Source organism: Pocillopora damicornis, chromosome 5 (assembly GCF_964200805.1).
Source record: "Pocillopora damicornis chromosome 5, jaPocDami1.2, whole genome shotgun sequence".
Classification (NCBI taxonomy): domain Eukaryota; kingdom Metazoa; phylum Cnidaria; class Anthozoa; order Scleractinia; family Pocilloporidae; genus Pocillopora; species Pocillopora damicornis.
Window position 1 is genome coordinate 5,324,982 of NC_142674.1, and position 24,581 is coordinate 5,349,562.

General features: G+C 39.2%; 2 protein-coding genes and 1 long non-coding RNA gene across 4 annotated transcripts in view; 2 read left to right on the forward strand and 1 right to left on the reverse strand.

Moving 5' to 3' along the window:
* LOC113683119 (uncharacterized) overlaps positions 1-11,953 on the forward strand; it is a 13,313-nt gene extending 1,360 nt beyond the window's left edge. Inside the window, exons 2-14 of the mRNA XM_089207170.1 lie at positions 1,152-1,294; positions 1,783-2,035; positions 3,174-3,250; positions 3,979-4,057; positions 4,324-4,545; positions 5,263-5,416; positions 5,894-5,968; positions 6,685-6,753; positions 6,859-6,941; positions 7,922-8,107; positions 8,922-9,193; positions 9,729-10,158; positions 10,972-11,953. Coding sequence (XP_089063296.1) covers positions 1,152-1,294; positions 1,783-2,035; positions 3,174-3,250; positions 3,979-4,057; positions 4,324-4,545; positions 5,263-5,416; positions 5,894-5,968; positions 6,685-6,753; positions 6,859-6,941; positions 7,922-8,107; positions 8,922-9,193; positions 9,729-10,158; positions 10,972-11,603 — 2,675 coding nt within the window. The 3' untranslated portion in view covers positions 11,604-11,953. The remainder of the gene's footprint in view (positions 1-1,151; positions 1,295-1,782; positions 2,036-3,173; positions 3,251-3,978; positions 4,058-4,323; positions 4,546-5,262; positions 5,417-5,893; positions 5,969-6,684; positions 6,754-6,858; positions 6,942-7,921; positions 8,108-8,921; positions 9,194-9,728; positions 10,159-10,971) is intronic.
* A 403-nt stretch (positions 11,954-12,356) lies between these two features.
* Positions 12,357-14,656, forward strand: LOC113683198 (uncharacterized). 2 transcript variants are annotated; one of them, XR_016186834.1, is made up of 3 exons: positions 12,357-12,471; positions 13,494-13,655; positions 13,793-14,656. It is a non-coding gene; the product is annotated as an uncharacterized LOC113683198 (long non-coding RNA). The 2 variants fall into 2 exon arrangements; XR_003447366.2 differs by lacking the exon at positions 12,357-12,471 and adding an exon at positions 13,145-13,310.
* Positions 14,657-17,696: 3,040 nt separating this feature from the next.
* LOC113683168 (uncharacterized) lies at positions 17,697-23,479 on the reverse strand. The gene has a single exon (XM_027200383.2). The coding sequence runs from the start codon at positions 22,784-22,786 to the stop codon at positions 19,991-19,993; it is 2,796 nt and encodes a 931-aa protein (XP_027056184.2). The 5' UTR covers positions 22,787-23,479; the 3' UTR covers positions 17,697-19,990.
* Between the last annotated feature and the right edge of the window lie 1,102 nt (positions 23,480-24,581).

Consider the following 24,581-nt stretch of genomic DNA (forward strand, 5'->3'; position numbering starts at 1 on the left):
TTTGGTGAACCTTTACACCTTAACATCAGTATGCATATTCTCCATACTACTCTTTAGACATTTCCTAAGGTTCTGACAAGGAGAATTTGTTCAACAATCGAGAGCTTCTTTAGTTGGTGATCAACTCCTTTATTCTCATCACCTTAATGTTTGATTTAGGGGTGATATGGTAAGGAGAAATTAGATGTTAGTCACTCTTAGGGATTAAAGGGTTAAAAGGTAAACCCTCTTCAGGTATAGTTAAACCATTATTGCAACCAGTTGAGAATATTCTGCTATCCTCCTCACAAAGCAAAAATTACTCACTTTTAATCAACAGTTTAATTAACTTTTCTGGAAAGGAGTGGCTTAATAAATTTTGACCCAGAAGTGTTATAGTCAGGCAGTATATTTATCTTCTTCTCTGATATGAGTGATGATCCCTTGGAGTGATAAGCATCTAATTTCTCCTTACTATTTAATCCCTGAATCACACATGACAGGTCAGCAGAATAAAAGGAATAATCACTTGCTAAAGAAGCTCTAGATTGTTAAACCCTTTAACTCCCATGAGTGACCAAGACAGAATTTCACCTTTTCACAATTTCAACCAGATAAGTGGGATTAAATTAGTTGATCCAATACTAAATTCTCTGAAACAGCATTGTATGACTGATGGTAAGAATTGTATGACTGATAGTAAGGAGAATTACAAATTTGATCTGGGAGTTAAAGGGTTAAACAAAACTCTCCTTGTCAGCACTATAAGAAATATATAGAGAAAAGTATGGAGAATTTGTATACTGATATTGGGTTATAAATGGTTAACCCTTTAACTCCCAAGATCTGATTGTTAATTCTCCCCTCTTACTGCTACACATTTCCTATTAAATCAGTTACAAGAATTTGGTGTTAGATCAAGATAACAACTTCTACCTGATAAGTTTGAGTATTCTCGTTACCTGTTTGCTAAATTCTGTTTGGATATAATAGGGAGAAGTTACAAGTTAATCACTTCTGGGGGTTAAAGGGTTAAAGAGCAGGTGGAACTTTATGACATGAAGGAAATAAAGAGCTGGAAAGGGGCGATAGAAGAATCTTTTAGTGAGAATACCGTTGATGAAAAGATAAATGATTATTAATTAGTATTAATAATTCATCATGATTTACAGCTGGAGTAAAGAGGAAGCACACTGATCAAACAGATGAACAAGTAAATAAACATCTCCATCTTGACCCTGAGAGTTCAGATGGGTTTGCTGACCTGGCAACTCTCGTCAGTATGTCCTCTTCTGTTTCACTTGCTGTTTCTCAGGTAAAATTTAATCATTATTTATTTATTTTCAAGGTCTTTTCAACGTTAACAAATAATTGTTATGAAAAAATCTAAAAATATGACAATTACAGTCATTTGTGGGCAAGTGTAGGCAGATGTATTGTTTAGGCCTCTTCCTGTAAACTCCCATAAGTGACCAAGAGGGAATTTCTCCTTAAGGCAACAGTATAATGTTAAGCAGATAAGTGACAAGAATAAAGAAAAATATCAATAAGGTGACTATTATTAGTTGATCCAATACCAAATTATTCAAACTAATATCATAAGAATTGTATGGTAGACAGTAGGGAGAATTACTATTGAGATCTTGGGAGTGAAAGGGTTAATACTGTGCTGGTATAGTCCTCTTTATGTGTAAGAAAAGAGATCATTATTTCTTCGGCAGATTACAAGCACATTAATCAAGTGTCTCATTTTACCTTTGTTGTGGTGACATGCCTATCATCATTTTTTTGTTTTTCTACCAGGAGGTAGCCTCTCAGACATTCACCAATGCCACCATTGACAACACTGGTCAGCTTGCTCCTCTCTCATCTCAAGAAGCAGCAAATGCAACATTAACATTGTCTGCAGCTGTTGCAGCACTTGCCGCAGGTCAGCTTACTCAGGAGTCATCAATCATTCCAGCCTCCCAGCCAGTTGTTGTCAGTGACAACAATAATTCAGTCAACCAGGCATGGTTTACCACTAAGGAGGACAAAGATAATCTTCATGGCAAAGGTCAGAAATATTTTGTCACACGCACACCTTCATATTTGAAGTTTTTGGTCAACTCTATTATCAAGCTTCACTTTAGCTCCAGGTGTCTTAATAATTCTAAAATTTCTCTTAAACACCACATGGCATATGCCTTTTTTTGCTACTACCCAAAATGAGGTGGTCCAAGTCATTCATTGCATTTAAGAAGTTGCCCAAACCAAGGTCTGTGGAGATAGGCACAGTCTATTACACAACCTTGAATTTCCTACCATGAAGCCAAGCAAATTTTACTCACAAAGATTGGGAAATATGAGCTAAAAAATCTAGCTCATAGCGGAGCTCGCATAGCCCCATAATTGTACAAAATAGTAGTAACCCATCAAGCTGAAAAAATTTGGATGTACTACTGTACGACCGTATGACTGTATGATCATACGACCATACACGCTTTGTCCAGTTAAGTCCAGTGGTTAGTGCACTGGGCTCCGAGTCAGACGACCCAGGTTCTAGTCCTGGCTGGGGCAAGGTGTTATGCCCGTGAGATGTTTGGGGAAAAAACAAATGCAAGCTCCACTTTTAGGCTTGGCTAAATAGGTAATTTAGTAAATGGTTGTGTTACATTGACAAGAAGTTGAAACACTTAGTTGATTATTACAAAGAAGTTGATCAAGCCAGATAAACTGCCAAGCAACTCTTTAACTATTTGCCCTCCTTTGGGGAAAAGTGGCACCAACACTTAAAACATCAGCCTTTCAAAATTTGCTATGGTGGATTATCTGTCTTCATCAATTTGCCCTGTAGTTTCTATTTGTAATAAACTGTGTGGATAAGGCAGACAAACAGTAAAAAAATTCAGGGTTCATATGGGTCCAAGAAAATCTGGAAAGTTCTGGAATTTCATTTTGAAATTTTTGAGCACTAGAAAGTCCTGGAGATCTGCTTAACTCAAGCAATAAAGTTTTCAGAATTGATGTTGTAAAAAATTTTTGGAGGCAGTAGGGAGAATTGATCTTGAAATGTTGGGAATGAGGTGTTTATGGTGAAATTTGGAGTTGTGGTAAAATCAATCTGTGTCCTGGAAAAGTCCTTAAAATATGTCTCTGAAAAAAGTATGAACTACAAATCACATTTGACCTGCTGCTCATTTACATGTATTTAGGTGTGAAGTGGAGGCAAGGAATGTGGTCTAAAGAGGAGAATGAACAGCTTAAAGAGAACATTCTTGAGTACTGCAAGGTAAGGGAGCTAGAAATAGGTGGAAGATGGGGTTGTTCTCAATTGGTTAGTGCCCTTGACTCTGGGTTGAGAGGTCCATGTTCAAGACCTGGCTGGGTCAAAGTGTTGTGTTCTTAGGCAAAATGCTTAAGATTCACAGTGCCTCTCTCCACTCAGGAGTATAAATGGGTACCAATGAACTGTCAGGAAAGTGTGATGAAGTGGTGGGGGATAACCTTGCAATGGACATGCATCCCTGACCCATCCAGTGGAAATAAGTGATCCTCCAAGTTGCTACATGCTAAGGAATCTAGGATGAGCTCTGGCTAGATGGTCAACATAGCTTGAGCACTGACTTATGGCAATACATAAAAAGTTGTATACCTCAACTTTTCTATCTCTTTTAACCCTTTAACTCCCGTGAGTGACCAAGACAGAATTTCTCCTGACAATATCAATACGATATCAACCAGATAAGTGTTGAGAATTAAGAAAAATATCAATTTGGGGATAATTAGTTGATTCAATACTAAATTCTCTGAACTAACATGATAAGAATTATATTGTTGACAGAAAGGAAAATTACAAATTTGATCTGGGAGTTAAAGGGTTAAGATAAGAGAGGCTTGCAATGATTTCCAAGGCTCACAAGGAATGCCTGCATGGAGATGGCTTTTTGAATTCTCTCGTGCTTCTTTTGAGTCTTGTGCAGTATATATTTTACTTTTCAATTTCTTTTCATTTATCAGGTGAACAACATCCTAGATCCAAACATAATCATATTTGAAATGACTAAAGATGATCGTAAGGATTTCTACAGAACAATTGGTAAAAACAATTTGTCAGTTATTTTAACAAGGTCAAGTTAAATGCTTACAAAAACTAATCATCCTTTTCATTGAAAGCAAGAAATCAATTTATAAAGTTCTAAATAAATCTATGTTTAAATGAAAAAATATTCCTGATGCTAGAGATGAATTTTCATAGCTCAGCTCTAACTGAAGTGATGCAAAAAGTTTCATTGGGAAAGAAATTTATCCAGAGGGTTCCTTACAATTTGTTGTGACTTAATGTTCAAAAAATTTTTATTTTAGCCAAGGGAATAAGACGTCCTTTATTTGCCATATACCGTCGTGTTCTTCGCATGTACGACAGGCGAAATTATATAGGAAAGTACTCTTCAGAGGAGGTGGAACAACTAAAATCTTTGAAAGAGAAACATGGTAACGACTGGGCTACAATTGGGGCTGCCATGGGCCGCAGTGCGTCATCCGTCAAGGACAGATTCAGGCTTATGAGAGAACACTGTCATTCTGGTAAAAATTCATGATCAGTATTTATGTACTAGGTAACAATGCGATTTTGATGGCAATTTGGTGTTAATAAGCATGAGTAAATTTTTCAAAGACAAAAAAATTTCACAAGCCTGTAGTTCTTATTTACACCAAATTGCACAAGAAATCATGTTGTTACTTGATACTAATTTAATGAAAAATATATTACTTACAGAAAGTCAGGATGGACAAAATTTTGGCAGCACCTGCACTATTTGTAATTTGCATGTAGTGTTACATGAAAAAAGCACTTGTCTTCAGCCAATCAGATGTGCCTAATTTTTTCATGTTTATTATTCTGATATATATTAAAGGATCAAGGCTAGAGAAAAAGAAGAAAATAGAAATGCTTACAGGCCTCCTGAAAACCACAGAGCTTGTAAAGCTTTGCTAATTCAAAGTTTTTTGTTTTTGTTTTCTTTTTTCATGAAAACATTCATCAATTGGAAATTTTTCGCAAAGCTATCAATGGTGTTACATTTTGTTGAATGAACTTAAGACAGATCTTGGAAGGGTGTCCAGAATTTCTCAAAGTTCACAAGACTTTTACAGAAAAAAAGTCTCAAGGCCCCCTCCTCCACTTCCCTTTACCAATATTTAAATTGTGAATTTTCTATCTGATAAGGATGTTTATAATTTATGTAGAGAGAATTCATAATCACTTTAATTATTTTTTTTTTACGAAAATTAACATTTAAGGCAAGTGGACTGTTGAGGAGGAGCAGAGACTTTCCAATGCAGTACATGAACTTAGCAGTGCAACCTCTGGGGATTTCATTACAGCTGGGATATCTTGGGCAGCTGTTGCTGAGAGAGTGGGCACAAGATCAGAAAAGCAATGCCGCTCCAAATGGTGAGAATTTTATTGCTAGTTTTTGAGACCTCCATGGCCATTTCTAGCAAATTAGGCACAGATAGGGCTATGATATCCATCCAAACATATGAGATAGGTTTATTTCCCAGGGGGGGGGGGGGGATCCAGGATTTCCTTTGCAGGCATGCACCACTAAAGAATCACGTCATTGACTGGTATAATGTGAACTGCTGAAAATACATAGCAAACAATACAGCAGATTTTGTAGAACCGTGAAGTTATGTTAGAAACCTCCAGTTGTTCACAAATAAGGGGGAGTGGGTGTTGTGCATCTCCTGTTTCCTGACCCTGAAAGAAGCTGTTCCAGTAGGCCACTTCATCTCCCTTCAGGGCTGAGGTAGATTGTTGTTCTAGACTAGCAAAGCAATCAGTAAAGAATTGTCCCATTGTCTTCAAATTGAGTTGAATTTTTTATTTGATTTGTAAATGTGACCTTGTGTTTGCTGCCTTGATCAGGTTAAATTATTTAAACTGGAAAGAAAAAGGAGGACAAGAATGGACAAAACAGGATGAGATTCAACTCATTACCAGGTAAGATAACAATTAAAGACAATTCTTCTGACTGTCAGTGTTTTGGAATGCTTTCAAAAATCTTTGCTACCCTGATAAAACTATAGTGAAAAATTGAAAGTTTCACCCAACTCCTGTGCCCAATTTCCCAGCTCACACCCTGATAAATGGATATCAGTTAGTTGCATGTACATGCCTAGTAAATATTAAATATCACACAGGTTTTTCAATCAGTAATCGAAGGCCTTAAGTAGGAAGAGTAAAAATCTACAAAATTGATCCATAGCCTGTGTAATGGACTTACAAGGGGAGTGTTGAGGGGGATTTGATGCCAGGAAAAATTTTGATTTTTGGGATTTGGGAAGGACAAATCTCAACGATTGTGCTTCGTGCTTGCATAAACTCCCAATCCTCCCATGTTTTGTATGCCAGCCACACAGGCTATTTATTTCCTTATCCTGCTCATGAATCAAAACATAGCAGATACAGAGCTTCCACATTTAACTCTTTTACTCCAAAGATCTGATTGTAAAATCTCCTATCTATCTGCTTTACATTTCCTTGCAAATCAGTTATGAGAATTTGGTGTTAAAACATGATAGCAACTCCTGCCTAATAAGTTTGAGTATTCTCATTACCTTTTTGCTGTATAATGTTTGAATTTAAAGGGAGAAGTTACATGTTAATCACTTTTGGGAGTTAAAGGGTTATGTCATTATGTATATTTGTTGTTTTAGAATCCACGAAATGAATCTTCAGGATGAGAATGATTTAGATTGGCAGGTGATGGCAAGCAATTGGTCCAGGTCGGTTTTCTCAACTTTCTACACTCTTTAATTTTATAAATTATTTAATTATGTCGTATAATGAGGTACTGATACCCTCTCTCCTTCAATTTTGTTCTCTTCAAGCGTCCGTTCCCCTCAGTGGCTTAGAAGCAAGTGGTGGGCGTTGAAAAAACATGTTCCTGAAAGTGATATGGGGACATTTGAAGGTATTGACTCTCATTAAATGTCTGTTTCCTTAAGCTTCCATTTGTTGAGAACATTTAAAACCAGAGGTAAGGCCTATCCGCACTGGAAAAAAAAGTTGTTTACTTAGACAAATTTTCTGTCATCACCAACATTTTACAAGTGCGGATGGTTTGTCGCAACTCGACAAGTTTTGGCCGAAGCTGGCTAATCTTCAAACGGACCGCCGACAAAATTTGTCCGTCGCTTCCGTTTCACCTTGGGGGGGGGGGGGGGGGGGAGGGGGGGAAGGGTACGGCTCGTAGGTTAGGCAAACCTCACCTCAACCCGTCTCCAATCTTCCCGCAGTCGTAGAAACGCGCGTCCGCGGCCTACAGCGCTAATAATAAGAACCTGCTCGTAAATTATTTGTCAAGATGATTAAGATAAGGACAAAAGGCTTCTAAGATACTACTCCAGCATTTATCGTCCCTCTGATACGGCCGACTTTTTTTTTCTATTCCTACTCTTGGGCAGAATTCAAAATTTTACTGTTCTATCCTCAGTAACAATTTTTTTCTCACTTGAGGAATTATCATTGTAAACTTTTTATTTTTTGTCAAGTATTTTTTTTTTCTCAATTTCTTGTGGAAAATCAAGATGTCTTGTTGACTTACTTCTCAAAATCGGGCGCCTTTCGATAAACTGTCGAGAAACCAAAACCATAATAGTCACAATGGCAAATGGATGGAAAGGAAATAGCCTTTAAGAGCCAATGGGAACTCTAAGTAAATAAAACCCCAGTGTCTAAAGCGCAGGAAAACGTGGGCGACCGAGTCGCGATTGGTTTCAATAGTTTTAAATCTGATTGGTTGGGAGAGTGGTTCGAGTTTAACTGGACCAATCATAGGGCGAAGTGAAGTAAAACCCATGCAACCTCGGTTTACTTTCGACAATGAATTGAAAATTGCTCTGATTCGTTTAGATAATTCTAATCATTTTTGTTGTCTTGTTTGGTCCACAGCTATAGTTTCTTTTTTATTCCACAACTACATCCCAACACTGCAAAACAAAATAGAAAGACAAGAAGCTCGCTTTAAAGGAACTCACTTGCCACGGGTGTCCCTAGTTCCCAGTGCAAGACCAGTTCATGTAAACCCTATATCGACAGGAACTATTACAAACTCGGGAATTTCTCATACAATAACAGGTAATTAAAGAGAGTTGCTTGTCATTTGTTATTATTAAATAACTGAGATGCTAAGAACGCCCCGATTGGTCAAAATCTGTCGTCCCTACCTATAAACCCCTAGAAAGTTAAAGGTTGTTTTATAGAAGTAATAGACCCCATGAGGAATTGGACCTCAGACCTTCGGATTCCGAGCTCCGATGCTCTACCACTAAGCCACAGAAACTTTATGGTGAGCGAGGTTTACTACGAAGTTCATATGCCACGCGTCCTACATACTGCTAGGATCATCAATGTCGATAGCGTCATGTTTGTGAATAGAATACGTGTCATATGAACTTCGTAACAGACCTCGCTCACCGTAGAGTTTCTGTGGCTCAGTGGTAGAGCATCGGAGTGCGGAATCCGAAGGTCTTAGGTTCGTTTCCTCATAGGTTTCATATGAACTTCGTTACATCTTTCTTTTTCTATTTACAAACATGACGCTATCGACATTGCTGATCCTAGCAGTATGCAGGACGCGTGTCATATGAACTTCGTAATAGCCCTCGCTCACCGTAGATGGTAGAGCATCGGAGCGCGGAATCCGAAGGTCTGGAGTTCAATTCCTTTTGGGGACTCAGAATTTTTCTTTATCCCACGCTCGTGACAAGACGAAAAACATCTTTCTCCATTCTTTACCGAACTCAAAACTTACCATCTCTCTTACTATTTACTTATGGATTTGCTGACTAAATGTTCGGCGATTTTCTTTCATAATCAAGCTAACTTTGTCCATGACATACAATAGAACTTCATCTTGTCCGAAATTCAGCTTGTCTTTAATTTATTCCAGTCACAAGTGATGGAACAGTATCAAGAGAAGACGACACATCTCCTCTCACTACCAGTCACAATAGATTCGAAGTGGTACAGGTCAATGCACTTACACCACAAGATATGTTTCACACTGCGTCCGCTGTTCAAGGAACACCGTCATACATCATACAGGCGCCTGCAGGACAGACCTACATCATTCAGCAGCCGGCTGGAAGTTTAGTGAGGCAGGCGCACACGGGAGAACTCACCTCAGGATCTGACGGAATAGATACGAGTCAACATGACCAGGTCATTGATAATTTTTCACAGACTGAGTACATTCTCGTCTAAGAGCCACCCATTTTTCACAAACTGTAGCCTTTCGCTCGTTTCTTCTACCTCGTGACCAAAAAAAGCAAAGACTCTGGGATCGAGAGTTAGTCTTGAGCCATAAGGCAGTTTTGCATGGATGCACAGCGATATATTGTCTGCGCATATGCAAGCATTGAAACTGCTGAGCAAAACAGATCGAGAAGAAGTATACCGGAATTGCAGCATGCGACGGTCTTAAAGAAAGCGTACACCTTTTTGGTACAATTCGAAGGAAAATTATAAATCACCGGAATTCCAGTCGCTAGATAACCTGTGTTAAATGAGTCAAGCGCATTTCCGACGTTGACCGCTGTGTTCTTAGATTCGCACTTGTCGCATCTTTAACACAGAGATTTCGAACAGTTCTCCTTTAAAAATAGCCTCGTTCAAGATGAACTGAGCTTTAAATGTAACTAAAATGTGTTTAAATGTCTTGACATATACTGAATCGAATACTTATTTTTCATTGTAGGAGGTAGTGACTGTTCTTCAGGCCCATCACGCCGTTCAAACCCTCCCAGAGGTTGGACCCGAGTTTACGCAAGCCATTGTACAAACAGATATTTCCGGTCCCATTACAGCATCGGAACTTACCAGCGCAGGTCTAAGTCACACGAAGTTTGTAAAACCTGCTGCCGATTTGCAAACATCTGTGGTGTCACAGGGCGATGGTAGCCATGCCACAGTCGACCAGACCAGCCTAGAGGCTGTTCAGACTGTAGACACCCGTCAGTTGGGAGGCCACCAGAGTCTGGTGCAAGATGAGCTCCAGGTGGAAGCATCCAATGCGAAAGAAGGTGGGAGCAAACAGACTGCTTTGCCGCATCACCCAACATCGGATAGAGACGAGGATAGCAATGTAGCTAGCACAAATCAGGCTTTCACCAGTCCTCCATTTCAGGGTAGGTGTTGTTCTACACTTTCAAAACGTAATTCGTCGCCTGTTCCAGGCGTTTATTTAGTAAAACGAAGAGTGACAGTAAACGGCGCACAAGTAGCAGAGGAGTGAAAAAACGGGAGAGGTTTGGGTCGGGTCGCGTAATGAACACATTACTAACCCGACTCGACCCAAGCCTCCTTCGCCTTTCACTTCTCCGCTACTATCGTGCAGTTTGCTATTTCGCTCCGTTTTGCTAATCGAATGCCTGAAACAGGCTACTTAATTTGAGATTCTTCCCTTTTTGCCGTTAATTATAGCAGGGCTACGAACACACCTCTTTTTAAAATCGCCATTTCGCGAAATAACTTTCTAAAAAGGTAATTAGACCATGTCCTTATCACAGGCAAGGCAACACTAACCCTAAGCTCTAGCTTATCGTCCACCTGCGTAAAGCAAACATAGGTAGAATTTGCTGTTTGTGGAGACTGGAAGGTAGCATCAAAGACTAACGGATCTCGGACAGAAAGTAAAATATATGTGATAAGACGAACAAGTAGATCGGTGCACTTAACCTCTAACAAACATTAAGAGCGTACGCGCAGCTGCAAATCGCTCGACAGTGCAATGTAAACTTATGCTAATTTTGGATTAATCTCAGGATTTAAGCAGCTGCGTACCCACCCCTCCCCTAACCCAACAACATTTACCGACAGATACCAAGTTAGGGTTAAAGTTGGGTGAGGGGAAGGGACGGTGCGCTGTTGCTCAGATACTGACTTTGATCCCAATTTTATGTATAATGTTTAAACCTTTCATGCGTGTGTTTTGCCTCTAGGTCCGGCGGCAATCGCCCAGACGTTAGACGGAACACACCTCCCAGACAGGCCAGTAGTACGCATGCATCAAGTTGGCCCGGAAAACAGGGACGTCATCGTCAGCCCAGATCCCTTGGGGGACGTACACGTCACAGTTATGTCAAACATAGAGACAGGTCTTCCTGCTACTTTATCGCCATCACCCGCTATGACACTTCCACAGCATACACTAAGCCGCACTAGCAATGCCAATGAGTTATCTGTGAACGTAATGGTTCCTCAGGTCACTCTACCAGACGAGATACTTCAGTCGCAGTCAGACGAACCTTCTGTTTTATCCCCAGCTGAATCGACTAATGTGATGATGGTTACCGAAAACCCCATGTCCGTCACTTCGACTCTTCCCTCTCAAATCCTTCAGTCACAAACTGATGAAAACACGAACCTGTCCGACCCCACCCCCACGTCTAACAGTACCGTTCCTACTGGAATAAGTGTTGATGGCCCTCTCAGCAATGTGGTGACTGTCCAGGGTGCCCTTGGGCATCCGGGAGATATTATGGATGCCAGTGATGTATTGCTGCATATTTCATTGCCTATTTCCGATCCGTCTGTTACTTCAGAGAAGCAAGATTGTTCTACAGAAACCTAAACTTCAGAGATTCATCCTTTTACCCACAAGATCTAAATATAAATTCTCAGCTCTGTCTTCCACACATTTCTTTAATTTAAGCTTTGAGAATTTAGCAGTAAATCAAACACCCTCAGGGTGATATTTTCTCTCCTCTCATTGCCTTTCTACTTGAAAATCTATTCATATTGCAAAGAGTAATTTTTCTTTTTGCCCACCTCTGGGAATGAAAGGATTGCCAAACCTGTAAGGAGGCTCCTTCAGCATCCAAACCACATAACTTTCTAGTAAGAAATTAGCTTTTAACAAGTGAAGAATTTAAAAGACTTGCTGTGCGAGAACAATAAAAATAAATTCTGGTGACTCAGAAAGTTTTGAATGAACCTTTTTACCTTGTAACGTCAGTAGGCGTATGTTCTCCACACTTTTCTGTACAAAGTTCCTGTAGTAATGACAAGAAAAATTTTGTGTAACAATCAAGTACTTCCACAGTTGAAAAGCATTTCCCCTGAGCCGATTATGTATGATGTCTGTGTTGAATGCGTGAATCTAGTGAAGGTACTGGTTATTTATTACTAACGCGAAGAAAACATGAATGTTCTGGTCATACTGATTCTTTTACTGATCTTTGTGGAGACCGTTCCAATGGCACCTTCCTCTCATCCGCGTTTTCAAAGTTGCATAGAAACTTCTGATTTATACCGCGTGCTTAGTTAGTTGACCTGGGATTGGAACCACTACTTCCGGTACCGCGGCTGTAAGCAGTCATGTATTACTTGAAGAAGAGATTTCGTGACATGTAATACATGACAAAATTAGCTTTTTGGGTCGCATAACAATTTCATGGTAAAAAATCATTTCATCATCATCAATCATCATCACCAAAGGGGTAAGTTTCTAGAGAAACTGTGGTGCTGCGTCGGTGGGAGAGTATAGCAGGTAATTTAGTGTTAACAACTGGGTTGAAAACGTAAATTAGCCACCATAAAGGGTAAAAAAGCTGACGTTTCGAGCGTTAGCCCTTCGTCAGAGCGATTGACGAAGGGCTAACGCTCGAAACGTCAGCTTTTTTACCCTTTACGATGGCTAATTTACGTTTTCAACCCAGTTGTTAACACTAAATTACCCATTTTTTAATTAGTTTTTGAAAGCTCTCCTAGTGAGGGGGAAGATAAATTGTAATCTCACCGCATGAACCAGCATGTTATTCTGAAACAAAGAGAAGCTTGTGTTTTTTTTCCTCGTTTATTATTTTATGCACCCAGGAGCCCGGTTCCGATTACGCGTGACACTCGCGAGTGAAAGGTCACGTGCCCTAGAATCAGCGCGTGTATTCTATGGTGCGTGTTACTCATACATGTTTCCGTGGATGTGGATAACGTAGGGTAACACTATTCGATGAATATATCACTTCGCAGCGAGGAACGTTGATAAAACAAAGTGCCCTATCTTCTGTATGACGGGTTACACATTAGAACATATGTCAACCGTTCAAACAACCCTGGGAAAGAACTCGAGTGACACGCGTGCGCGAGAGCACCGAACTCAGGGGATAACTTTTCGTCGCGCACGTTTCTTGACCTCTCGCACGCGCGCGAGAAGGAGCGTCTTTTCTCAAGCTGCGTCGCTTTGGTTGGGTTCACAAACCATTTAATCTCATGTTATGGAACACAAAGCCTAAATAAAGAAACCGAATCCCTTACTTCCACCGTCAAAACGAACGTGTAGGTAAGTCAAATACGACTTTCCGGCGGCCTCTGTAGCTGTTGGGTAAAGCAAGGACGTGTGACCCAGGATGTTCTGGTTATTTGAGAACGATTTAAAAATCTATTGAACACTCTCAGCCTGCGGCTTTGGTTTTTAACCTTGGTTCTGAAACTGATCTCTTGTTCTCGTGTTTCGTATTACCAGAATAAGCTACAAGAAGGTCGACTTCATGCGCAAGCACACAACTAACCGTTCAGTAATTAGCCCGGACCGGTTTATCTTGTTTGAATTCCTGTCATATTGTGAAACTGACAACTTAAAGGAATAACGTCGAGAAGATTTCCGATTAGAAGTCTTGTATTTAAGGTAAGTACACTGATCAATGAGCAAAGTCATCTCGATTAGGCAGACAGAGATTTTACAGTGTCTGATCGTTATATAAGACAGGAAGGTGTCGCTTTTCGGTAATGCGCAACGTTATAAAAGTAACATTTGTTTTGCAGGTCAAGTTTCGACCAAGATTCTAATCTAACTTCGTCAAAACCTCATGAACAAATCTCCAAGGAAGAACATTTCAATTTTTGTTAGTTTATAATGAGACTGCTCTCGAAGAACTCAGAAAGAGAGGTGGATTTCGGAGAACTTCCCACTGCCTTGCTGGACGAGGATCACACTGTTATTGTTCTGACAATAGTAACAAGTTTGTTCGCGATTTCCTGCATTGCGCTGTTTTTCTATTACCACTGGAGAGTCAGTTGTTACCTTGTGGAAACACGAATTGGGATTCAAGGAAACGATTTTATTTATTTGTATTATTCAAAGCGTTCGTAAAGGAATCATTTGCCGAGACACTTTAATGAGGTTGACCCTGGTGGCCTGTAAACTTTGTCCGGTTAATCGGATCTGTTGCAAGATTTGTGGTTCTTCTTTGCTCATGTGACGGGCGTGAACTATATTTTTATGTCTCGTGTATAGACGATTACCACTTTAAATCATTTTGTTGCGCAAGGAACCATAGTATCTGATTCCCGTGGGGTAAACCCCCATGTTTTCCAGGGGGATTTTAAAGTCATCAAGACATTGACAGACGAAGTCCCCGTGATGGTTGCCCCCTTAGGAGCCTACTTATGGTTCTTGTGAGTTCAGTGACTTCTAGGCCGGCTGACATGGGTGAAACAGAAAACTGATAATCAGAGCTTCTCAATGTGTTTTTGTGTAAGTATTCGCATGATTTCGAGTGAAATTTGAAATAACTTAGCCCGAGTAATTTTCCTTAAGGCTAACGAAATTGCGCGGGGCGATTGCAATTTTTAGTTTTTAAAAAAATAAATAAATAAATAAATAATAAAAAAAAATAAGAGAAAAAATGAGAGAGGTTGTTTACTCAAAATTGCTGGAGGAAAACCATGTGATAACCTGTTTGATTACCGTCCTAGTTCATTTGTGGCCTTTTGCGCAGGTTTGGTCCAAAACTTGTTTGACGCGAGAAGTGAGAGAGTGCTTTGCATTGCTATGCCTTATTGGCGAGCGTAATTGTTCCTTGGGCAGAGTAAGCCACATGATCCAGTGTTATTGGAACTATTGTGCGATCTTTGCATGATTTGGGCCTGATTAAAGGGGCAAGGCTCATTGAGCGACACCAAGAGGGGTCTTTCGAAACCAACCTGGTCGCCTGATCAGTCAGGTGGATTTGGGTGCGAGGGAAAGGGTTCTCCACTGTCATGGAATTTTACGTGCGTTAAGCCCTTCGTCTGATAATATTTACGTGCTCTAGGCCCGGTGGGCTTGCCTTATGCTGACTTCGTGCACTTGAAATAAAATACAGCTAGTGAAGAGTCGGTTTTCGTCGGTGAAAAATGTAAAATGGAGTTTAACATTATGCGCTGACTTTTAGCCCTAAATACGATGTCGAGTATATTCGATCGTTTTATATATGTATCCATTTATTTATTTTTCGCAAGGTTGTGGAGGGCACGTGAAGTTTGATGTGTTCACGTGAGAGAGAACGAGTGAGTTAGGACAATTAGAGAACCAAGCTTTCCTTCTTGAAGTTGCGTGATCATAATTATGACAGTTGCAAATTGACTGGAAAGAAAAACATTTTCGTTTCGTCGGCTCAATCATTCAAGTAATTTAGGAAAACTTTCGCCAAATTTTAGAATTTCCTTTTCAGTGACATATTTGGAGTAAATTGGTGAACTTGTAACGAAGGCAAAACTTACACTAGGAATCCATTGGTAATGAGCTTTTGCATACATTCACTGTATTGGAACCTGCTGGAACAACGTGCGTTCAAGTTTAATCTCATGACCCTCCTACAGAACTTTCCTTGACAACTTCCTGTCTAAAAAGAGGAAAAACTTGGAAAGCAAAAGTGTGGCGGTCTCTCGTCATAAACATTTCCTCTTTGAAAGTGATAGATAATTTTTGCGCTGCTTATTGCACGCAATGACAAAATGTTGGCAAAATTTGATAATATCGCACGTGCGTTAAGTCGAGTTAAGTGGAGTTACTTTCACGCAATCACGTGAAGCGTGACACTATGAAACTATTATGTACAATGTTCTCAAAGGCATAAGGTTACTCACGCGATGTTTCGTTTTGAGAAGGAAAACGACAAAAACACGTTGCCGTTCTTTCACTTTCAAATGAGATGTGAATTGTCTGGATGTTTTTTTTTTTCTTTTCCTGAAAGTGGCATGTTTGTCCCCATTGCAGCCGGTCGCGAAGACAAATTATCCAATGTAATTGGATGGAAAATTCTCGAAAGATACAACTTATTCAAAGAACAGGGAAAGACCAGGCCCAAAATCCCAACCCCGCCCCCGTCTTTCCGTCCAATCTGATAGTATTTTTTTAATTTTCAAGTGAATTATTTGCACTAGGGGAGGGGGGGGGGGGGAGAGAGTGAGCTTGCATGAGGAGTAAATTTTTCAAGTCACACACCGGTAGATGATTAATTTTTTGGCTCTTTCCCAAACTTATGGAGAACATACATAGATTTTGATTTCATATTTCTATCTTGCCGTCACGTAAGTTTGACTCGATCCGGCCCTTGATTCGTTTCACAAGTCATTTGAGTTTCTTCCCACTCATCCCCAATACCTCCTCCGCTAAACGTATGGGTTTTCCCTGAAGTAAAGTAATTAACATTCCATACGAGCCTTTCTGAAGCATCTTTTCAATCACAAACATGTTTGAAATTTTTTGTTTCTGAAGCTGAGAGCCGAGCACGAAATTTTTCTACAAATAGCCCAAGGAGTTTTTCTGTGGTAAAGAAAACTTTTACTGAATATTATCTCTGGAACAACAAGAAGTCTTGTCGAAATTTCAAGGAGAAAAACTTGCGCAAAGTGGTCGTTCGCAGGAACAGAATCGTGAATGTTTTGAACTGACCTTGCGTAAAAAATGCTCAAATTCTTTAGCGTTATTTTTAGAACTGCTCTTGTTCAATAATAACTTTAGTCATCATTCGCGAAACAAAATAACTTTGCACGAGGTACCAAAAATTGCAGTTGAGTAACTGTCCATCAACGACACGAACAAATTATTTAAGGAAGCAAATTTTTTGCAACGTTGAAATTGTTGTATGGAGACATCTGAAGCAACTTTTCTGATTCATACTTGCGTAACCGTATTTTTTTTTGTTTTGTTTTGTTTCCATGTTTCCAATTCAAATTTATTCATTTTTGAAACTTGCTAATTTGCTATTTTGTTTCCTGAAATAATTACGCTTTCGCGTAAACAATCACACATTACTGCATAAATTTTGTTACTTCGCTAAAACCTACTGAATTAGCCCAATGCTTTAATTGGGTTTAAGAACAAAACCTAGAACTTTCGTTTGTTTTGCTACATCACTCTGTCGCCAATTCGCGTGGAAACTTCAATTAATCCAGTTTGTATACTATTAAGAGATTTCTGTTCAAGAAATGAGATTATCGCTGAAAAGAATTCGTAACAATACACATCAATAATAAAGATTATAATTTATTTTAAAAGGCCGAAAGCCGGATTATGATAAGATCTGAGTTTTAATCCTGGTGATCCAACTGAACAGTGAAAAATCTTTAACCACTCCTTCAAAAGCGGTTTTCACTTTCATAGCAAATACTTGATTAAATTAAGTCTTTCGGAGCTTTTGAAACATTTCTACAAGTATTTAGATTACGCGGAGCGTTGCACCGCGAATTTAATTACAAGAGAGAATTGGATGTTTAACATTTCGCGTGTGCCATAAAAATAAATCTCGGTATTTATCGATAAAAATCACCGAATAAGTCATTAAAACATGGTATCTGTTCTCATTCAAACCACCATTCTCCTGGTAGTCTTTTTATAGATTAACGCAAATCATAGGGCAACAACCTTCCTCAATCCCTTAACCCCAAAAGACAAACACCAAAATTTCAATTCTTCACAATTTTAATATTACAAAAGAAACTTTTGTGGTTCTCATCAATTATAAAAAAGTTTTAACAATGTAAATTATTTTCAGATAAAAATTAGAGTACTTAGATGCTTCTTAAAACTTCCTTTGAGAGATCTAAAATTTGATTGCATTGAGAAATAAGACGCACAGCAAGCTATTTATCTAATCTGTGACTAAAATTGTCTCCTGCAGTGACACAGTGTTAACTCTCCAAGAGAATGACATTATTGTAACTTTTCTTTCATAAAAACAAGTTGGAATAACATCACACAGACAGGCACTTTCACTTTCGAAATTTAACTTTGGCTTCACTACACTGTAACTTGCAACAATTTGTCTGTTCTCCGCACTAATGTTTTAAGCCAGTTACGTAAAGTAAAGCTTATTTTCTTCTTATCAAGGCATGCAAATAAAATTTGTCAAGTGGGCATAGTCAGACAGGATATAGCAAAAAGGTAATTTATCCTGAAACAAACATTATCTGATAAAATTGATGAAAAGAGAGATTATCTTTTAACCTGCTGAGTGCCAGCTTGACTCAAAGCAGACAATTCAATTGCTTCAAGCACATCAATTATTTTAAGCATTTACATGTACATGTTAAAAAAAATTTGAAAAACACACACTAAAAAAATTTTCTTCCAATCACTCCACATCCTATGCAATAAACAAATCTACCTCAGATTTCAAGTGATCACTCAAAACTCCTTGTCTTTTCAAAATAATTTTGTTTTCAAAAATACAAAAATATGTTATCTGTTAATAATTAAAATGACTGTAAAACCTAACCACTCACTCACATATTTCTCATAAAAATTATTTCATTGCACAAAATAGATTGCATTCAACTTTCCCGAAATATAAAAGCTAATTGAAAGCACCAATATTCCATCAAGCCGTGACCCAAAAAGCCATAAATAATATTGCAGTTTCAGAAGCTTATAAAAACATTATTAATAATACTGGAATAGTTTATCTATATAGTGAAATTTTTTATAAACATAAAAACACCCTCTAGAAATATAATTTATGCATGTCTACATTGACCAAAAATATTGAGAACAACTGTATACTTCCTCTCAATTCCAGACTTTGTTAAATTACCCTCAACTATCACTGTAATTTAAAACCTGAAATATAAACAATCCGAAACTGATGACTGTTAATGGGCATCTTGCGCAAATTGCTGTGCGGTAATTGTGGTACAGATTGTTGCAGAAGCAATATTGCAGTGTGCATTAGCTATATCATAAAAAAAACCTGCCTTACATGTTGCATGCAACTGTACCTCTTGCAAACTATGACTTATAAAAATCCTATATGATAGGTACACTGAGTTACTAAAGACAGTCTAAGATTTTTTTAGTATGTTGGCATGCAAATATAACCTAAAAACTGAAAAACTGCAAGATTATATTCAGTGACCCTATTTTCATGCACTTTACAAGACAACCTTTGATCTATCAATTATTTTCCACAATTTTCTCTCAATTGCTTTTCCATAGACCAATTGTCCAGACTCGATATAAAATGGTTTTCAACCTGGTGCCCAAAAATCGGTTAATGTTGGCATCCTGGAAAAAACATACATACAGTACCTCATCACATGCACATTCTTTAAAACTCAAAACAAGTTAAAATGAAAATTTGGTAACATGGCACAATATAAGCTGTGTAGTTAGCAGTTTTCATTGCCTTCATGACAGTTTGGTGCAAGAGCCATGAAGTGAGACAGTAAAATTTAAGGAAAGTATTTAAGTATTTAAGTCTTTTCCCATCTTTCTTAACTTGCTTTTTCTCTCTCTTATTGTCAAGCAACCAATAATGGTGCCACTGAGGCAGACAAAGAATTTTTCTCAGATCGATACAGAATTATTCTCAGATCTATACAGTGTGGTTGCACCATATTGCCTAGGCATTTGCATTGCCAGTGTCTCTAGAAGCTAACAGTCACCAACATGAAACAATTCACTCAATATACAATCAGCTGCCAATAAATTATTTATGAAGCCTGCAAGGGGCCGTACCAATGAAGTCAAATTTGGAGGCCAAAATATCATAAGTATCTGACTATACACTGGAAAATATCAACATGCAATTATGCACAAAAGAAAAACAATAAAAACAAAAAAAAAAGGATTTAGGCATTTTTCTAAAAAATTTCAAAATGTGATTGAATAATATGTGGACTGCATAATGCAATAATATTTTCACCTTGAGGTACATATCCACTAATGTCATGAAATTGAACTAGGAGACGTAGTTACGTTCATTCTCGAGGCTTCAGTTTAAGAGACCTCTCATACAGATCCTCTTCTGACAAGAAATTGTCCATTCCTGCAAATAGTTGTGAAATCTGATCATTCCACTCGAAATCATAACTTGTAAGTTTAAACCGTCGCACATTGTCAACAATATTAAAAAGCTGCCACCTCTTCACAAAATTCACTTTGCCATCAGGCAGTTCATCTGCATTACCATGGTAAACAAACGTGACATCTTGGAGGATGAGTCCAAGATAGGGAATGCAAGGTGGCTGCGCTTGTGCCAGTGCATCCCGATATGACCTGAAAGACGACGAGCTGTCAATCAATGTTGCATACTCTGCTAGATTCTCTGGCAAATTCTTAGGCCAGTTGAGTCTCCTCACTGCAGAACAGTCCAGTGCAGAAAGGATTCCAAAGAATGAGTTAAAGTCATTGAACCTCCGTAAATGCTTCATGATTTTCAGGAATTTAAGGTAGGCCTGCTCCCTGTCCTTCTGTTTCTCAAATGAAAGAACATGCGTACGACACCAATAGGAAACTTTGTTGAAGTGATCTGTAAAAATGCACAAGTTTGGTGAGAGTTCCTCCTTTTGTTCCTTACCCCATGCAAGGATTTCTGGAATTTCAATGTTGTGGAAGTTCCTAGCATCAATTAAGGTGAGTTGTTTTGCAAGATCCTCAGCATTAAAATCCAACACTGTGTACCTCTGTGCTGGATCCATGGAGAGGGTAGGAGGAGTGTTGCTTGAAGGAGAACGCGACTTGTAGTAATTGTCACACTTTGGCAACATTTTGTCACGCAAAATCTTTCCAAGAACAATGTCTCCATTTACAAGAAGGCGATACACTTCTTTCATTAGCTGCTCCAAGATGCTTCTCTCAACTTTTCCAGTCAATTCATCAACAACTCTGAGAAGTAAGAAGAAAGCATTTTGGCTGGCTCTCTTAGAACCTTTCTCTCGAAACCTTCTCTCCCTGTAGAGGAGTTTGGTGATAAGATCCTTTGGAGAAATGAAAGTTCTATAAGTTGTGAGGAAAGCTTCATAATAAACCAGGTCTTTCTTTGTTGAACCACTGGCGTGGACAATGAGTGCATCAATAGCTCCACCAATGAGCGTCGGCCCATCGTCATCATTGCGATAGACAAGAAACCTTGAAACATCCAAACAATCGAGTGCAGGGGTATTGACGTCCTCATCTTCTGTTCCACTCAAACTGCTTGAGCTACTGCTGGTGTTACTTTGTTTCCGGCACCGCTCTTCCTCAAGTGGAAGTAGCTTTTTCCTTTGAGAATCTGTTCTGACATTTTTGTTCCAGTCGAGGGTTCCATTTGTTTTGATTTGGTGGGAAGGCGAGAGTTTTCCTGTACTTGCTTGCAAGGTGGGAAGAGAATGAGAACGTTCTGAATCTGCAACGTTTCGAAATGCAAACATTTCTTTATTGAGCACAGGTGAGGTGGGAGAATTTGCATTTGTACTGATGCTACGCCGAAAACTTTCCTGGTAACCATCATAAGCAGATGATGGCCGTTTTAAGATCCCATCAGCAGGCTGAGTGTAATTTCCAACAAGTTCAATGTACACTTGAAAGGATTTCTTTTTGGGTGTTGATAATTCATGATTCTCTATGTATCCCAGAAAAGAGGCTTGGATTATAGGGCCCTCTGGTTCTTCATGATCATCTGCAGAAAAGAATGATCCTTCTTCTTCAACAGAGCTTGATGCTGATAGAAATGCATGGCCATTGAATTCATCCTGAGAACTAACTGGTGAGTGCGGTAGCGAGCGATAGCTGGATGAATCGCTTGCCTGGCTGAGTGACCAGTCAGAGTTTTTTAAGGTGGCAGGATTGCGTTGATGGTTGTAATTTGATGTGCTCCTGAATGACTGCCTTCCTCGGACTGGAGGTTCAGGAGGGCTTAAGTATCCATTATGATGAGCTGTATCAGGTTGATCAAGGATGTAGTTATAAGAACCGCGACCAGAATCACGAGAAGTAGCCGGAGAAGCCCTTGAAGAACTGGAATCCTGACAAGCACTATCAACAAGACTCCCTTCGCTGATTCCCGAATCTCTTCGATTAGACGAATGTCCGTAGTCCGATTCACCAACTTGAATACTTTCACTGCTTCCTTCGAACATGAAAATTGAGTTTCGAATTTCATCATTTAGTTCCCGTTTTCTAAGCCGCGGAATTGCCAAATCCACTAATTCCTGCACGCTCGCTTCAAGATCTTTAACGCATTCGATTCCTTCTTCGAGATTGCCTTTAACGTTTCCTCGCACCAAAAGCTGATCGCTCCATCGAACTAGCTCTGCCATTCGTTTGTGAATTGATTTTCTGTAAGGTAACAGATCGCTGTTACTACTATGAAGTCGCAGACAGGTATCAAGCATATTGTCGATATTGATGATTGACTCCAACACGATCGAAGTGTTGTCCGGGATTTTTGCCATCACAATGTCCATGTTGCTCTTGAAATTGTTCAAAATAAGAATAAAATACTGAACTGCACTGCGTAGTTCTTTGTGGTACTGTTGAAAGGCTTCCAAATCACGTATTTGATTAGGCGATTTCACAACCGGTTTCGGTACATTCTGTTGATCGTCCACTACTTCTGGAGCGGAACGAGTGCTGGATTCGTCATTACTACGCTTTCTACCTTGATTAAATGATTGTCTGCGTAGAATTTTCAAGATTTTTGGCTTTCGATTTGGACTTTGGGAAGGCGATTCACCATTCACCTTGTTAGACTTCGTCTCCCGTAAACTCATCATTCGCTTGATCGGAGATGCCATAGTTTCTGATTCCGCGTCAACTGAGCACTCGGCGATTTACCCGAGTAAAGTTATATCGTTATAATTTGCGATCGCCGCCAGCTTTGATCGATTTCTGGTTTGTATTTCGCACACAGTTTACAACAGTCGTACAAAGAACTTCCAAAGAGGATGAAATTCACACCACGTTGACACCTCAAAGATGAACACAACGAAATCAATGGTCGAGAAAAACCTCTGTGGCTTCCACCCTGACTAGTTACGTTAATTAAAGAATTGCTCCCCGCTAGAATACTTAGTGCCAGACGATAATTTCTCGAAGGTATTCTGGCGATTGCGATCGCAGAGACTTCCACTAACGTTGTCCGTAAACAAAGGGAACTACAAAGCTTCGTGATTCCAATCTTGCAAAGAATTCGGTCGCTTAATTAGTGTAGGATTTCAGAGTCGAATTTCGCCAAATATCTAGATATTGATTCTTGGTACAGGCTGTCACGTCGTTGTCATTCATGCCGCAAATGAGCTCCGATGATTAGTCATTACTCGATAAGATCTACCCCAGAGCGTGGATGCTAAAACCGGCATCTGCGCCGTCCAGAGCGAAAAACTATCTCCCACCGTATCCCGCAACCTGTTCGTCAATATAAGGAAAAGGAGAAGTTAAAGTGCTTTTTCTCGTGAAAAACAACACCTTAGTCGTTCGCAGGAAACGTGCACATGGACCGCTGACCTTTGTAATTAGCCAATTCTCGGCACGTGATTGGCTGGATGTGACATTAGTACTTGAGCTACTTGTATAATGAACACATAACACACATTTTAATGGTAAACGAGAAACTTAATTACTTGTTCATGTTTTAGTTCAGATTCCAAGGTTTCTGTTCGTGCTTTCTAGAGACGGACAAGAATTTGTCCGTTCCGACCGCCGGATGATAATTTACTTGGGACGATCTCCTGAAAATCTAGACGGATATGACGTCGCTTGCCGATCCCTTCTGAAAATCTAGCTACGTCAACCACCTAACTTTGACAATTAAAAATTTAGTTCGATTTTATCTTAATATGCAAGGATTCGTTCCGACAATATTTTCTCCCGTGAAGTTTTTCAATCTTGGATGACAATAATCAGTAGACACTAAAAATATTAAAACTGTATCAGAATCGAAACGATCCAATACACGAGGTTTGGTAATCAAGGGTCGTTTTAAAATATTGCAGCTTTGCGTTTGTTTCTTAACTGTCAACGATTCAAAGATGTTATCTTAAAAGGCTCGATTTGCTTCTTTCAGCGCCCAATCAAAGTTTAATGGCAACAAAATCAAAAACTGTACCCAAAAAGGTAATTTTCATCGCTGACATACAAAGGTTAACCTTGATCTGTGATCTGTTACCAAGCACGGAGTCCGTGATATATTAATCTCGTGTGGGATTAACGAATGGTCTTTTAAAATGATAATAATAATAATATCGGTTCAATGGGTACTATTTGTGGTTTTCGACGCAAACCGAAACATGCACGGAATTGAAATTTCTTAAAATCACGAAAGCCGGTCGAGTTCTAAAATAATGAGAAGGAAGTAAATTGCAAAAAATCCTTGTCACGTTCGGTAAAGTGAACGACATCATTTTTAAAACGAATTCACTTCAGCGCTAATATCACATGGACCATAACCGCCAAACGGAACCATCAGCATTAGATAGCTTAGGGACGGTTTCTACACATTTCTTTTTGGTTTAAGAGCGAAAATCATGCAATCTCGAACCTCGCCATAAATTTGCGTGGGTTTCCATAATTGGAAATTCCGGATACAAATAC

Bases quoted from the DNA above. Each gene is read 5' to 3' on its own strand.
- LOC113683168 (XM_027200383.2), bottom strand. From the start codon at position 22,786: ATGGCATCTCCGATCAAGCGAATGATGAGTTTACGGGAGACGAAGTCT.